The sequence below is a fragment of the Xenia sp. Carnegie-2017 genome, unplaced genomic scaffold, assembly GCF_021976095.1.
Source record: "Xenia sp. Carnegie-2017 unplaced genomic scaffold, XeniaSp_v1 HiC_scaffold_13, whole genome shotgun sequence".
NCBI classification, from domain to species: Eukaryota; Metazoa; Cnidaria; class Anthozoa; order Malacalcyonacea; family Xeniidae; genus Xenia; species Xenia sp. Carnegie-2017.
Genome location: NW_025813436.1, coordinates 5,526,374 through 5,539,753, shown reverse-complemented (window position 1 = coordinate 5,539,753; position 13,380 = coordinate 5,526,374). Strand labels below are relative to the sequence as shown.

Here is a 13,380-nt window from a genome sequence, read left to right as displayed (position 1 = left end):
TTAATGTACTATACGTCATTGTTTTATTAAACAAGTCAGAGGATGTCTATAACTATTGAAGTATTGAACACTTAAAAATCAATAATTATACATTGTGCACATATTTCATACTACAGCATATGCCATTGTTATATGGTACTTATGTTACATTTGCAGTTCAATTAGCCGAGTTACGAATAAATGTAGTTTGCTCAACAAAACTAGTAACATCTCATTCATATACACTAGCTGCATTAAGTCTTCTCTAGTAATGTGGAATGTTTAAAACATTTTTGACGATGTAAACCTTCTTTCTTTACTTGAACATCATTGCCATCCATTTATACTTCAGCAGCATTGGTTTTGTTAATGAGAACAAAGTCATGTTTTTCTAAGTTATGCAGTTGCAGTCACCGAAGTTGAAGATCTCGATTTCTCATCAACTGTGAAAGATGTTAAAAATGCATCAAACGCAAGTGTCGAGTGTCGAAACATATACTCCATCCGTACTCATAACTGTTCTGAAACTCTCCGATTTTTCATCACGAATACTTAACGTATTATTGGACAGTGATTGCTGCAGTTCCTTGTTCGATGTTGATATGTTTTCTACTCGAGTGTAACCAAGCCTGGAACGGGATGCTAATAGGCCACAAACGACTAAGAGAAAAAGAAGGGTCAGTCTTTTTAACCGTGGGGTATCCATATATATATATTAATACTACCAATGCAAGACTTAGAATTCAACGAGGAAGGGGGGTGAGCCCCTCTTCGAATAAACCCTCCGTAAAGGAGAGATGACGTCTAATGGATATACCCTGGATATACCGCTACAAAGACTGTGAAAAGTAAATCGTAGAATCTGTTTTACCAGTGATTTTAACACACCCAGAAACACAACGAGTAAACATCATAAAACATGAAATAACTTGTTGATCATGGGTGCAGAAAGCAAATGTGGACGATTGAGAGTTCTTTCCACTACAATTTTCGTAGTTGGTTAACGGAATTTTCCTGTATAAATATTACGACATTTAATTTCATTGTCTGTTTTTATCAATGGCGACGCAAAAATTTATTTTTTCAGCAATCCACAGTTCAGAGAACCTTTTCATCGATTGCCGATTATGTGTGTTCTGTGTATGAATTACAATATAATACACCACCGTTCATACTTTGAAGTTTATTCAAAATGGCAAAACCATTTTCTGAACTAAAATCGGTCGACGATTGGTGAGGTACGCCACCTCCTTGAATGTCTGGTCGATAGAGAAATCTTAAAAAATAACAAAAGCAATAAATACATATGTTCGAGGAGCAAGAACACCAGATATTCAACTGGATTTCCTCTTGGTCAATTCATTTATGTGAGTTAAAATGTCCAATAAGTACGTAACTAAATAAATGTAACACAACGATCTGTGCCCACATTTATTTAATCAGACCAACGGCTTGAAAAACCGTTGAAAAGACCAAAGTAGTTTTAGGTAAAACGTTTTCCATCCCCACACAGTAAAAATATCTTTACAGTTGAACCAATCAAGAAAAATTGCTCAAGATACCCATCAAAATATCTACAGCAACTTTACCTTTTGAAAATATTCCTTTTTTATGGTAATACGTCAAACATTTTTGTAATTCTTCTTCATCATACGCAGGAACATTGACGGGGTCGAAGTATCCAAGGGTTGAAAGGCCCTATGCCATAATGAAATAACTAAACATTACTGAATCATGAATGAGAACATAGAAAGAGTCAATATACACGTTCTGTAAATTTGTCTGAGCACTATTTTATGTCTGAGATATGAATTGGATGCATCAAAACTGGAAGGAAAGTGTTTTGCAATTAGGTTTGATTAACTGTACAGTTGAGTAGAATTAAAAGATAAATTGTACATTTTAAACAACGAAAATAGAGTTGTTAGAGTAAAATATTACTCATACTCTTGGTTAAAAATGTTTCAAAATAGTGAATTTTTCAATTTGAAAAGATGAGACCACAAAAACTCGTACAGATCACATAACTCCTAGCTATGATGTCAGGCTTTTTGTTCAACCAAATCGCAAACCGCTTTTATAAAGGTTGATGTGGACAAATAAAAACCAACTATCTACATCACCCTTTGAGAAAAAAATATGATCTGCAAAAATTATAATTCTTTACTTTCGGTCGAAGAAGATCTGAATAATGATAACTGGGGCAAAACGATCTTTCCATGCCTGTTCTTGATAAAGCTACAACATAACTACCCTTTGCCTGAAAACAAAATAAATAAGAAATAAGACAAAAAATATATAAAGTTAAAAGTATGATTGATGTCTGATTTCCTACCAAAGAAGAATCCTCACGAAATAACTTCACAAAGTGTTTCACCAAAGATAGATCCTTGTTTTTCAGTCTTTCATTATTTTCGGGGTTCTTCAAAGACGTTTGCCAAAACAAACCATTGAATTCATCCGCAGCAAAAAGAACAGGAATCCTGAAAATTATACATTAAACTCAAAACTCGCCAGCCCTTACCATGTAAAATTCGCCATCGATGTACCTACCGATTGCTCAGGCATTGCACCTCTTTAAGCGTAATTCCCACGGCATCGGAAGCAAAATTCGGTCGATGAAAAGCCTTCAGTCAACGAGAATAACTCACGGTTAAAAATTACACGCAGATTTGAATGGTGACTACGAGGGAAAATGAGTTAGGAGAAAACAACATTTGGTTATGCTTTCTATTTGCCATTTCATAGACCCATTACACAATGTGGTTTCTCTCAAAAACGCAAAGAGCCTAAATTGTATAATACATGGTAATCCTGGACACAAAGGAAAAGCATAAATTATCGTTCTTTCAAGGATAACGAACGACTTCGTACACATAGTAGCTCTCTTCTCTATCTATGAACTCGGAGATATAGCTACTGACCTGATCAATAACATTGATTATTGAGCTGCCAGTATCAATTGATATCTTCTGACTTATTTTGTATTCCTTTGTCGTTTTAATCTAGATATATGTATCGAATAATAAAATGAGAGATATCAGACTTCAACAATCCAGGATGTAAGAAAAAAAGTAATGAGCAAGGAAGTGATTTTTTCCATTTTCTTAAAAATTGGTTTTAAAATAGAAAAGGACAAAAACGTCTATCTTACAGCCTATGTAAAGAATCACCAACGATTACAAAACATCACAAAATTTTTTTTAAAGTACATTAAACTGAATAACAGATTTTAATTAAGTTTATATAGTGAAAGCCAATAATGAAACAGGCGTTTCATTGGTCCTAAGGTCCGCCACACTTTACTTTACCCATAAGATGATGGCAATGAAGATAGTTTACCTTAGATAAAAATCTTTCGTTCAATATCTGGAAACTTTTCAACCAGGTGAGCGCAACTTCGGTCTGGTCAAACCTTTTGGGATTATAAATTGACGGAATGACGTTTTGCCTTCCGTGAATCATCTTGAAGACTATTAAAAAAATGCGATTCATTACCACCAATGACGATCGAATTCTAGATATCACAACGAGGTCTACGTGGAATGCTAAAGCCAAAAACATGACCTGTCGTTGTTAAAAACGGGAAACAAGTTCTTCTCTTGTCACTTACAGCTAACTAAACCTTTAAAATCTTGATATTTCGTCACACTGTGTATCTCAGAGGTATGGTAACTAACTTACCGCTGGGAAGTAAAAGAAGGATCCATTCTTTTAAATAACAGTTATGAATAACATGAGATAAAGTCAATGTTTTACCACAGCCATCTTCACCATCTATGCAGAATCAATTTATGTTAAGACAAATATATTTTAATTTAATAAACTTTCTGAAATATCCAATAGTATCTTCTTACAAATTTCAAAAACATTTTTTGAAAAAACCCATAACTTAGCACAACTTGAACTGGCCTTTGTTATGATTAGTTCCTAATAAAGCATCTCACATTTGGCAAGCAACTAGGCAAACATTTACTTATGTTAGATATCAAATGGGTAGTTGGTAGAATTGAACTAAACAGCTATTTTAGGATACAAATTACAATTCTTTTAACTCTCTTTTCTTCTATATTCAATGCATTGAGAATGGTTAGAGCTGGTTTTCTTATCATCAAATTGAATTCTCCAATTGTGTTCATCTTAAGAAAGCAAAATAAATAGGAAATAGATACTCATGCTGACAAACACATTTTAGAACTCCAGTATCTTAGGTATAGCCAAACAATGCAATTTGCATGATGGAAAATAGCCTAAAATATGACTTGGCAAGTTTAAAAAACCTCATGCAGCTAGATATATCAGAAACACCATTATACCTCATCCAAATAGCCAGATTTTGGTAAGCCATGGGAAAATAGAACAGAAACATCACTAATTGGCACAGTATAATACTGACCAACATGCTCTGTTGAATGGTGCAGCTTGATAATACAACAATAGCATTCAATTTAAAGGAAAGCAGATAGTATTATGTTTGAGAGACACTGGGGCTAATTATGTACAGGAGACATGTAAATTTTTCTCGATTATAAAAACATCCTACATCAACAAATCTTTTTTTGTTTTATTTATTTTCTGTTTCTCATTTTAAAATCAGAGAGTGACACTACATTGCCGATAATTTTGACTTAAATTACTAACAATATGAAAAGGGTATCATACAAATAGATACTAGTCTTATAAATACAAAATGAATTTGCTTACTGGATTAAGTTTAGTAGAAACTACTGTCCCATCATTAGTTAATGTGGCAGTAACATTGCCTTCAAGTAAAGACGTCTGTCGACAGCAATCATCACAGTGTAGTTTCTGACTTAACACCTAAATATAATAATAGCAAAGTTAACATAATTAGTTAAGGACTCTCAATGCATCAGCAGCTCCATTAACAAATACACAAAAAAACCCAACACCATGTGTCCATGTCATATTATGATGTTCTAAATTGTTTGTCAAAATAAATGTGTCTCATGTCGCCGATATAATAACTTTTAAGCCTTGTCCTACTCAGCAATCAACACCATTCAAAAATCACCTATTACAACACAACCTTGTAGACCCACCACTACAATGTCTCCACGTACCAGTTCATAAAACAATTGATGAAAAATGACCATAAACATTAACTACTTATATGACAAATCTATATTCACCTTCCGCAAGGATAACCAAAAATCTCGACAGTTTCTTTTTCTTTTTCCTATTGGTCTAATCATTATCTCGAAAAGATTGTACTAGTACCACAAGTTCGTACTGTTATTACAGTATTCCTGTCAGTTCTGTGCATTGGTTCTGTGATTAAACCATAAACTAGTGCCCAGACTCCACAGTAATCACTCATACTCACATATGAGTTCTAAATGCATAGACTAAACATGGTGTCGACTATGTGGGGGGTATCTACTATGTTGGGTAGCATCTATGTAGAGTGTCTTCTAAATAGGATATCGACTGGGGTGTTGACTAAACAGGGCGTCTACTAAGTACAGTGATTACTAAATAGGATATTCACTAAGTAATTGTCTTGCGATCTTTTTACACTATTACACTTGTAATCGATTACACAATTACACACGTAATGATTACACGATTATACATGTAATCATTTACACGATTACACATGCAATTGATTAAAATTGATTGTACGTCCATGTAATTAGTATTCATATCAGTGGTTCTAAGTAGTCTAAATTTTATTTGGACAACCTAAAAGATAAAAGGCTAAAATAGAATAATTTATGCCTCAAAAAATGAACGAAAGAATTCCTCCAATTGGGGAAATAAGAAATAAGACTGCATTTAAGCCAAATAAGACTATTTATAAGACACATAAGATATTACCACGTGACTGGAGAAGCAAAACGTCATCATGTGCTTGGGTCTTGATAATTTGTTATGATTCGTTTCGCATTCCACCCAACTACCCTCTCGTGACTTGCAAAACTTTCGCCAAAATGAGTGCCAGAATAAAGCAATACAAAGATCAGTTGGAAAATTTTTTGAAAAAGGACAACGCTTTCAACAATGTCCTTGCCAAAATTGAAGAAAAAACCAAAATAAATCGAATTCACCTGTTCTTAGGTAGTATTCGTACGGACGCCTAAACGCTAACTCAAGTGTTTGGATAATTAATTTTCTTTTATTTTTACTTTCAGGTTTTTCAGGTGTGTTTGCGTTGTACCTCATCTTTGGTTATGGTGCTGCGTTAATTGTGAACGCATTGGGTGCAGTTTATCCGGCGTATTGCTCGTAAGAATGATTATTATGGAAATTATACGCGATTTGGGAGGGAACCTTTCGACTTGCAATAATTGAACTTTGAACTACTTTGCTATTTGTGTTCAAATTTTTTTCTATTTTTTTCTTTACCAGTGCCACTGAATGGCAAAATGCTGTGCATACTCTTGCTAGATCTATGTTATAACCAAGTTTAGAGCTTCAGTTTCATTTTGTAAAATGATTTATACTGAACAGGTCTTCCTATCTGTTCATTGCAAACTAACCGGATTTTGCCCAACGTTTTGTTAGTAAAACATATTTATGTTCTCTTTCATGAAAATATAATAATTTTTTTCTTTCGGTTGAGTCTATTAGCTCTGTTACCCACGCCTTGAATTAGGGGTACACTTTGGTTGTTGTTCAACCTTGATTAACAGATCCCCACGTCTTTATCCAACTTGCTACACTTGTTTGGATGCCATTGGAATTTGTCACATTATTTTGAACAAACTAAATTGCCTTTACAAACTTGAGACAGCTTTAAATGAAATTGTTACTAGGCTTTGTGGTACTTTTTTCTCTTGTTAGTATCAAAGCAGTTGAGAGTGTTACAAAGGATGATGATACACAATGGCTTATATATTGGATTGTTTATGCAGTATTCACAATTATTGAGCATTTCACAGATTTCTTCTTCTCTTGGTTTCCTTTTTACTTCTTGGCCAAGGTAATTCTAATGGCATGTCAATGTTGCAATTGTCTTGGTATTAATGTTCTTTATACATTCACAACTTTTAGCTCCTTTTTCTTGGGTGGTGTATGGCTCCATTTGCTGGAAATGGCAGTGCTTTTATCTATAACAAGTTTATCAAACCCTTTGTTTTGAAATATCAAAGTGAAATTGATGAGGTCTTGGAAGATACAAAAGTGTAGTTAGCTCAGCTGCAGAAAAAGCAATGAATACTGGTATGTTTTGCTAACATGTTATCCTCTTGAGTCATTAGTAAAATAAAATATTGCACAACAGGATCACAATTAGATTACAGCTTGATATTAGGTGTTCTTTAAATATTTCTTAATTTCCTAGGGGCTTAAGTTTATATAAAGATTTTCACTTGGATTGCTTCTTAACATTGCTTACTTGATCATTTCAATACCTTGGGAAAAGGAACATGCTTAAAAACTTGTTATTTCATCAAAATGGCTTGTTCTTTTTTCAGCCAAGAATGAAACAATCAAGCAGTACATGAAACATGCTGATGAAGTTGACCACGAAAAGCCAGAAGGTGAAGAGGATAAAAAAGATAATTAAACTTAAACAAACACTTACTGATACAGGGAAGGAAAGCACACCGATTTTGAGTAGCATTTTGGCATAACTGACTTTGATGGTCTTTGGTACGATTGTTTAGCTCTTCTAGTGGACAATATGACAACTGATGTATTCTTGTAGTTGACATTTTTATTATATCTATAAGTGATTAATTAACCATGCATGCAAAATATCTTTCCAACCAATTCTTTAAGAACTCATAATTTAGCCATGTGGCATTCAGACTGTTGTTTTTGAGGGAATGTAATATTTTTTCAAACTAAGTACATGCTGGACCTTGACAGTTTGTGAATTTTACAACAACTTCTACAAAAAAGCTAAACAACTCTACATATTATAATCTAACTTACATGCAATTTAGTTTATTCCAGATAATCAAAGTGGATAAGTCACATAGGTAGGTGACATTTTAAGATTTGAGAAAAGATGTAGAGAAGTCACGGTTAGGCATACAAATAGGAGCAACAAGAGTCCATAAATACAACATCACACAAACCCATCCTGTGATAATTTTGACCCAAAATGCAGCCCATGTCCCTTGCACGTTTTCAATTGTGGATTTTTCTGGCCTAAATATGAAATAATCCATGGAAAATCAGATTTAATTTTGCAAAAGCAACCAATTTTATTATTGCAAAAACAGCTGCAGAGACTAATATGTAAGTGTGAGTTATTGAGGATTAATGAAATGAAAAGAAAAGTCTACACAATCTACACCATGAACTATGATAACATATGTTAATGCACACGATGAATGAACCACAGAGGACAAGAACAGTCTTCAATTTCTAAAATATAAACTAAGATAGCATGTGTCAGCATAGATGGTGATGAATGAATGAAAAACAGAGAACAAAAACAGTCTTTACACTACCTAATATATTAATCTATGAAAAGTCAGTGAAGTAATTATAAAGAAGCATCTCTTAATTATAAAGAGATTAAACAACAAGATCATACTTAGAAGCAAATTCATACTTTAACAAGATAAAACAAAGCTGTTAATACTTACTCCACCCAGTTTGTCATGACCATCATGATGTACAGCGATGCGATAAGAAACACAAAATGAAAGAATGAATAATTGTACACCACTTCATCTTCTTCGTCATTCACAACTTTCCCTTTCTCTTCATCTGTATTGACTATTAATGATAAAATTTTGGTACTTTGCATAACTTGCAAAATTGGTTAGTCCATACAAAATAAACACAGAAGTGCGAATAAGTTAACACGACACACTTTTTGCTACTGTACCATGATTATTAGTTTTAACAAAAACCTGAGATCAACATATTTACTCTGGGATTGGATCTTACCTGGCGCTGTTGTACTGTTTGAAGTGAACTTGTCTGAGCTCCCTGATGTTCTCAAACTATAGGGAATTATTACGACTTTAAAGAAGATATTAAATCTTACTACGCTTAGAAGTTGTACAAAGTGTATGACCTTGGGATGGAAATAAATTGAAGTTCATAAAATCTCATACGTCACCGTAGAGTTAACTCTCGGTGGATATATTTGTTGTATTTTTGCAGAACGGGTTTTCCTACTTAAAGATGTTAGAAGGTCCGAACAAATGATAAAGTCCTAAATTCAAATATCAAAATATCGTTGTTTTTTTCCAACTTTACGTTAAAGTTCACTGTGATGAATGAGTTCTAAACACATGTCAATGAATACATGGAATATAGCAAAAAATAGAACGTGTCAATTTAGTTTTTATGGTGTACATTAATGTAAAACTCGATTCATTTAATATGGGTGCATCAAAACAAAAAATATGTTTGTTGGAGAAAGTACCAAGTGTCGAAAAACAGCGAGAGTAATTGCCTGGACCATTACAACGAGTAAAAACTTGATGCGTGGCAGCAACTTTGGTATTCTTCATCGTACCCACAATGCACATAACTTTGACTGTATAGTGAAGCTATATGCTAACCTTACGATTTTAAGTAAGTGCCCCCTCCCTTTCTTCAGGTGCTGCACACACCAAATGGTGTGATAGGCAAATAAAATGTTTAATTTTTGACTGGACTATTATTTTTAATATTTACATAAAAAATATGTCCCCACGTGACATACCTTGAGTAAATGATCATGACAAATGTGACCACAATTCCCACTACCATTGTTGTAGTTTGCGAGCCACCTAACCGTGATACTTCGATGCCGCATGTTGTGGTCGAGTTGTTATTCTTGTCTATGAATAAAAAGCGTCTTTCAAGTAGCCAAGATAGATGCGAGGGGGGGGGGAAGGGGTATTGTGAACGGAAATTTTGAAATACACTTACCAAGATCGTATGGCTTGTTTGCCAATGACGTTAAAGTAATGTAGACAAGAAAAAGAGATATGATAGATGATTGCAGAAGACCAGATTTTGGTTGAACTAAACAGAATGAAGGTGAAATTCATGCAATGAACACAATATGTGATATATAGCTAAACTATTAGCACTGTTCATTTTTATTGTCTTAAATCTCTTAAAAAATTTCTTTTTCCACTTGATTCGTACGATTAGCAATTCTGATTTCTGTAACATCTCCCACGCTGTGTTAAATGTTTCTAAATGATCACCGTCCTGGTTAGAGCAATTCAGAGAAGAGCAGCCATAGTCCTTCTCAAGTCTAGCACTATCCTGGACGATCTTCATCTACAAACACAGGTTCAAATCATTCACGTTACTAGCCTAAGTTAACATCATTAAGCTCTCAAAGTGCTAGACTAGCTCTTCCATATGATGATCAGTGTTACCGGTCAAAATTGTAGCACACTCTACACTATTATATAACCTGCGCAAAGCTCCTTTATTTGTAGTAGTTTCTACGATATGGTGACACACAGCCCCATAATTTCACTTTAACTCATTTCGTTACAAAAGAAGTGCAGTTGAGTCATAAAGGTTCAGATCAAAAAAATAAACAAAAACAATAACATTTACAGTCTTTGAGGCTTCATTTTACACATAAATAACACTACTAACCTTCTTGTATTTTTGGAAGGACTGAAACAATCAACATGAAGACGCAGAGAATGAGGTTTACACTGATGATGACCTTGTTTAAAGTGCAACTGTCGCTCTAAACAAAACAACAGAAATATTAACTGGTCTAGTTTTATTTACTATACGTAGCAAAACCAACTGGTCTTCATATTCCAATAAACAACTTACAGTTGTGAAAAAAACATAGGACAAGATAAAGCCAGTCAAAGTTAAACCAAGAAACAGAAATATGAAAGTTGCCAAGGCTAAATAAATGTATTAAAAAATATCAGCAAAAATGAATGAAGTTGAGCAATTAAAATCTTGCCGTAACTAGACAACATATAATTAGTCATTAGTCACTTGTTACCTGCCAGCCATCCTTTGTTTCCAGTCTCCTCGGCATTGTCAGTCCTTTTAAATTGAAAAAAAATTCAAAATTGGATAAATAGCAAAACAATATGAAAAAAGGTGAATACAAGATATAAAAAGGCTTCCAACCAAATTTCATTCCACGTGTGAGCAAAATTCACCAATAATATCAACTGAATGAGAATGAAAAGCAATCCTCCAACTAGACCAATATACATCATGGCTACAAAAAAAAGAAGCAGAAACTGATTAGATCAGACCATTAGAAGCAATTATGACAATCATTAGAACATAAAGACTTCTCAATTTTAATAAATCAAAGAAGAAAAATATGATTAATATATGTTTGTAGATGTAGATTGTCCAGGTTAGTATAGACCTGAGAAGGACTGTTTTTGTTGTTGTTGACTGACGTTTCAACAACCTTAGCGGTAGTCATCTTTAGAGTCAAATGAGAAGTAAACGTCAGGTTAGCTGCATTTGTTATCTGGTTCTTACATCATTGTATTGTGTGTAACACGCAAACGTCAGTCAACAAGAACAAAAACAGTCCTTCTCAGAACTATATTAACCTGGACGATCTACTTCTACAAACATGTAACGATACACCCGGGTTCAAACCATTTACTTTATACACACAATACAATGACGTAAGAACCAGATAACAAATACAGCTACTCTGAAGATAGATAACTACCGCTAAGGTTGTTGAAACGTCAGTCAACAACAAAAAAACAGTCCTTCTCAGGACTATACTAACATGGACGATCTACATCTACAAACATGTAACGATACTCCCGGGCTCAAACCATTTACTTTATGATTAATATAGCTAGGCATCAAAATTTTAGGATGCAACACTATTGGTATATTTCCTAGAATATTTAGCTCATTACCTTCTGGAAATTCATTACTTTCCACCCAAAATGACCAACCACAAAGAACAACGAGGACAATAAATTTAATTCCCCAATATCTATGAATATATTACAAAGCTTTCAATGTGAATATCGTACTTGATTAAATGAGATGAAGTTGTTCAAGTTATCAAACAAACAAACAAACAAACAACATTTGTATACCGACCAGTATTAATCCCCACCAGGGGGGTTGACCTGTCCATGAAGTTATTCAAGTTATAAATAAAATAATTGAAACAGCATGCTTAATTATTCAATATCTACTTCATACAAAACATAGATATTTCAAAAAGAATCATTTTCTGCTAGCTACCATAAAAAAACCAAGACAACATTATGATAATGGCATTTTCTACTAAACATAGCAAAAACATAGAATTACAACCAAAAAGCCTTTGGATAAAATGGACACTTGATTTATTTAGTGGCTATTTTCATACCCATTTTGAATTCCTGCTCTGGCTCCCTTCTGTGATTTTACACCCAATGTAATGATCATGAGGAGGAAATGAAACAATACAAAACCAAGAAAAATGCGATAAACTGAACGGTAACTCATGATCTCGCCACACTTTCCATGTCTATTGCATCCATCATAGAATGGTAACTAGTAAGAAATTACTTTGTCAAAAATTAGAAACCATAATTCAATGAAAAAACAGAGTGAACTCTCCAGTTACAATTATAAGAGTACAGGAAGGGGACAGTGGGGGCAGCTTCCCTTTAAGAAAGTTTGAAGATTGAAAAGTTTGGCAAATTTTAGACATTAGTCAGGTGAAAATATGTCGGAACCTTGTTGTTGGGAAAAGAGTTGGGAAAATATTTACTGCCCCCCCCCCGGAAATGACAGCTCCTGTACGCTTATGGTTACAATGGCATGCAGGAAAACCTTGTCTTTTAAGCTGTCTGCTACATCATCCGAGAGAAAAATTGAAGAAACAATCACACCCAAGAGTAGGAAGAATGTATACATAATCCGGGTTGTCACTGAACTACGAACTGATGGACAGCATACACAACAGCAGCTGACTGCTGTCGAGCCACAGCAACATGCAAGCTAAAACAAAAAAGATCCAATATGTATGAAAATTAAATGACGTCAGATTATATAAGTGTAGCACGATTTTACGTATAAAATGTGTTTGATGAAACAGACTGAAAAACTTATAAAGAAAATAACATTATTGGAATGGAGTTGACAAAAATTTAACTTACTGATCCAACAACACAGCCCATTTAAGTTTTCTTAAAAAAGATCTAAAAGGAAAAAGTATATATTCATGACGGATGACCGTACGTCATCAGTACAAAAGAAGAAAAACAACACTGTTTCATGACTATATTTTTAGTGTCAACCAACGACATTCAGAAAACATTTTGAATGAAAATCATACAACAAATTTTAAAGCAAGTACATCAAACCTTTAAAAGTTAAACTTAACACTGTAAAATATATACGGCAAACACGGCTTTCCGTCTGTTCGAAACTGGAAATAATGAGAAATGCGAAGATGTAAACAGTTTATGGATGTTGGGATACATCAAGGAGCAATGTGTACATAATCTGTTTACG

The 13,380-nt window shown here is 33.9% G+C and overlaps 3 protein-coding genes across 3 annotated transcripts; 1 reads left to right on the top strand and 2 right to left on the bottom strand.

The window, feature by feature from the left end:
* Positions 1-5,535, bottom strand: LOC124459465 (28S ribosomal protein S29, mitochondrial-like). The gene is made up of 12 exons (XM_047008922.1): positions 5,133-5,535; positions 4,684-4,800; positions 4,296-4,400; positions 4,016-4,118; positions 3,664-3,756; positions 3,322-3,452; positions 2,904-2,984; positions 2,533-2,606; positions 2,315-2,462; positions 2,147-2,239; positions 1,569-1,677; positions 1-1,255 (listed from the first exon to the last, which is right to left on the bottom strand). Exons 1-12 carry the CDS (start codon positions 5,193-5,195, stop codon positions 1,167-1,169), a joined length of 1,206 nt encoding a protein of 401 aa, XP_046864878.1. The 5' UTR covers positions 5,196-5,535; the 3' UTR covers positions 1-1,166.
* A 174-nt stretch (positions 5,536-5,709) lies between these two features.
* On the top strand, positions 5,710-7,812 carry LOC124459473 (receptor expression-enhancing protein 5-like). Its single transcript, XM_047008931.1, has 5 exons — positions 5,710-6,060; positions 6,135-6,228; positions 6,787-6,925; positions 6,997-7,164; positions 7,419-7,812. Exons 1-4 carry the CDS (start codon positions 5,718-5,720, stop codon positions 7,129-7,131), a joined length of 711 nt encoding a protein of 236 aa, XP_046864887.1. The 5' UTR covers positions 5,710-5,717; the 3' UTR covers positions 7,132-7,164; positions 7,419-7,812.
* On the bottom strand, positions 7,641-13,335 carry LOC124459464 (probable serine incorporator). Its single transcript, XM_047008921.1, has 14 exons — positions 13,230-13,335; positions 13,023-13,064; positions 12,697-12,864; positions 12,248-12,414; positions 11,784-11,863; positions 11,017-11,110; positions 10,886-10,929; positions 10,705-10,781; positions 10,516-10,612; positions 9,826-9,921; positions 9,617-9,734; positions 8,851-8,906; positions 8,544-8,676; positions 7,641-8,100 (listed from the first exon to the last, which is right to left on the bottom strand). The coding sequence occupies exons 2-14, from the start codon at positions 13,041-13,043 to the stop codon at positions 7,941-7,943; spliced, it is 1,311 nt and encodes a 436-aa protein (XP_046864877.1). The 5' UTR covers positions 13,044-13,064; positions 13,230-13,335; the 3' UTR covers positions 7,641-7,940.
* Positions 13,336-13,380: the final 45 nt, after the last annotated feature.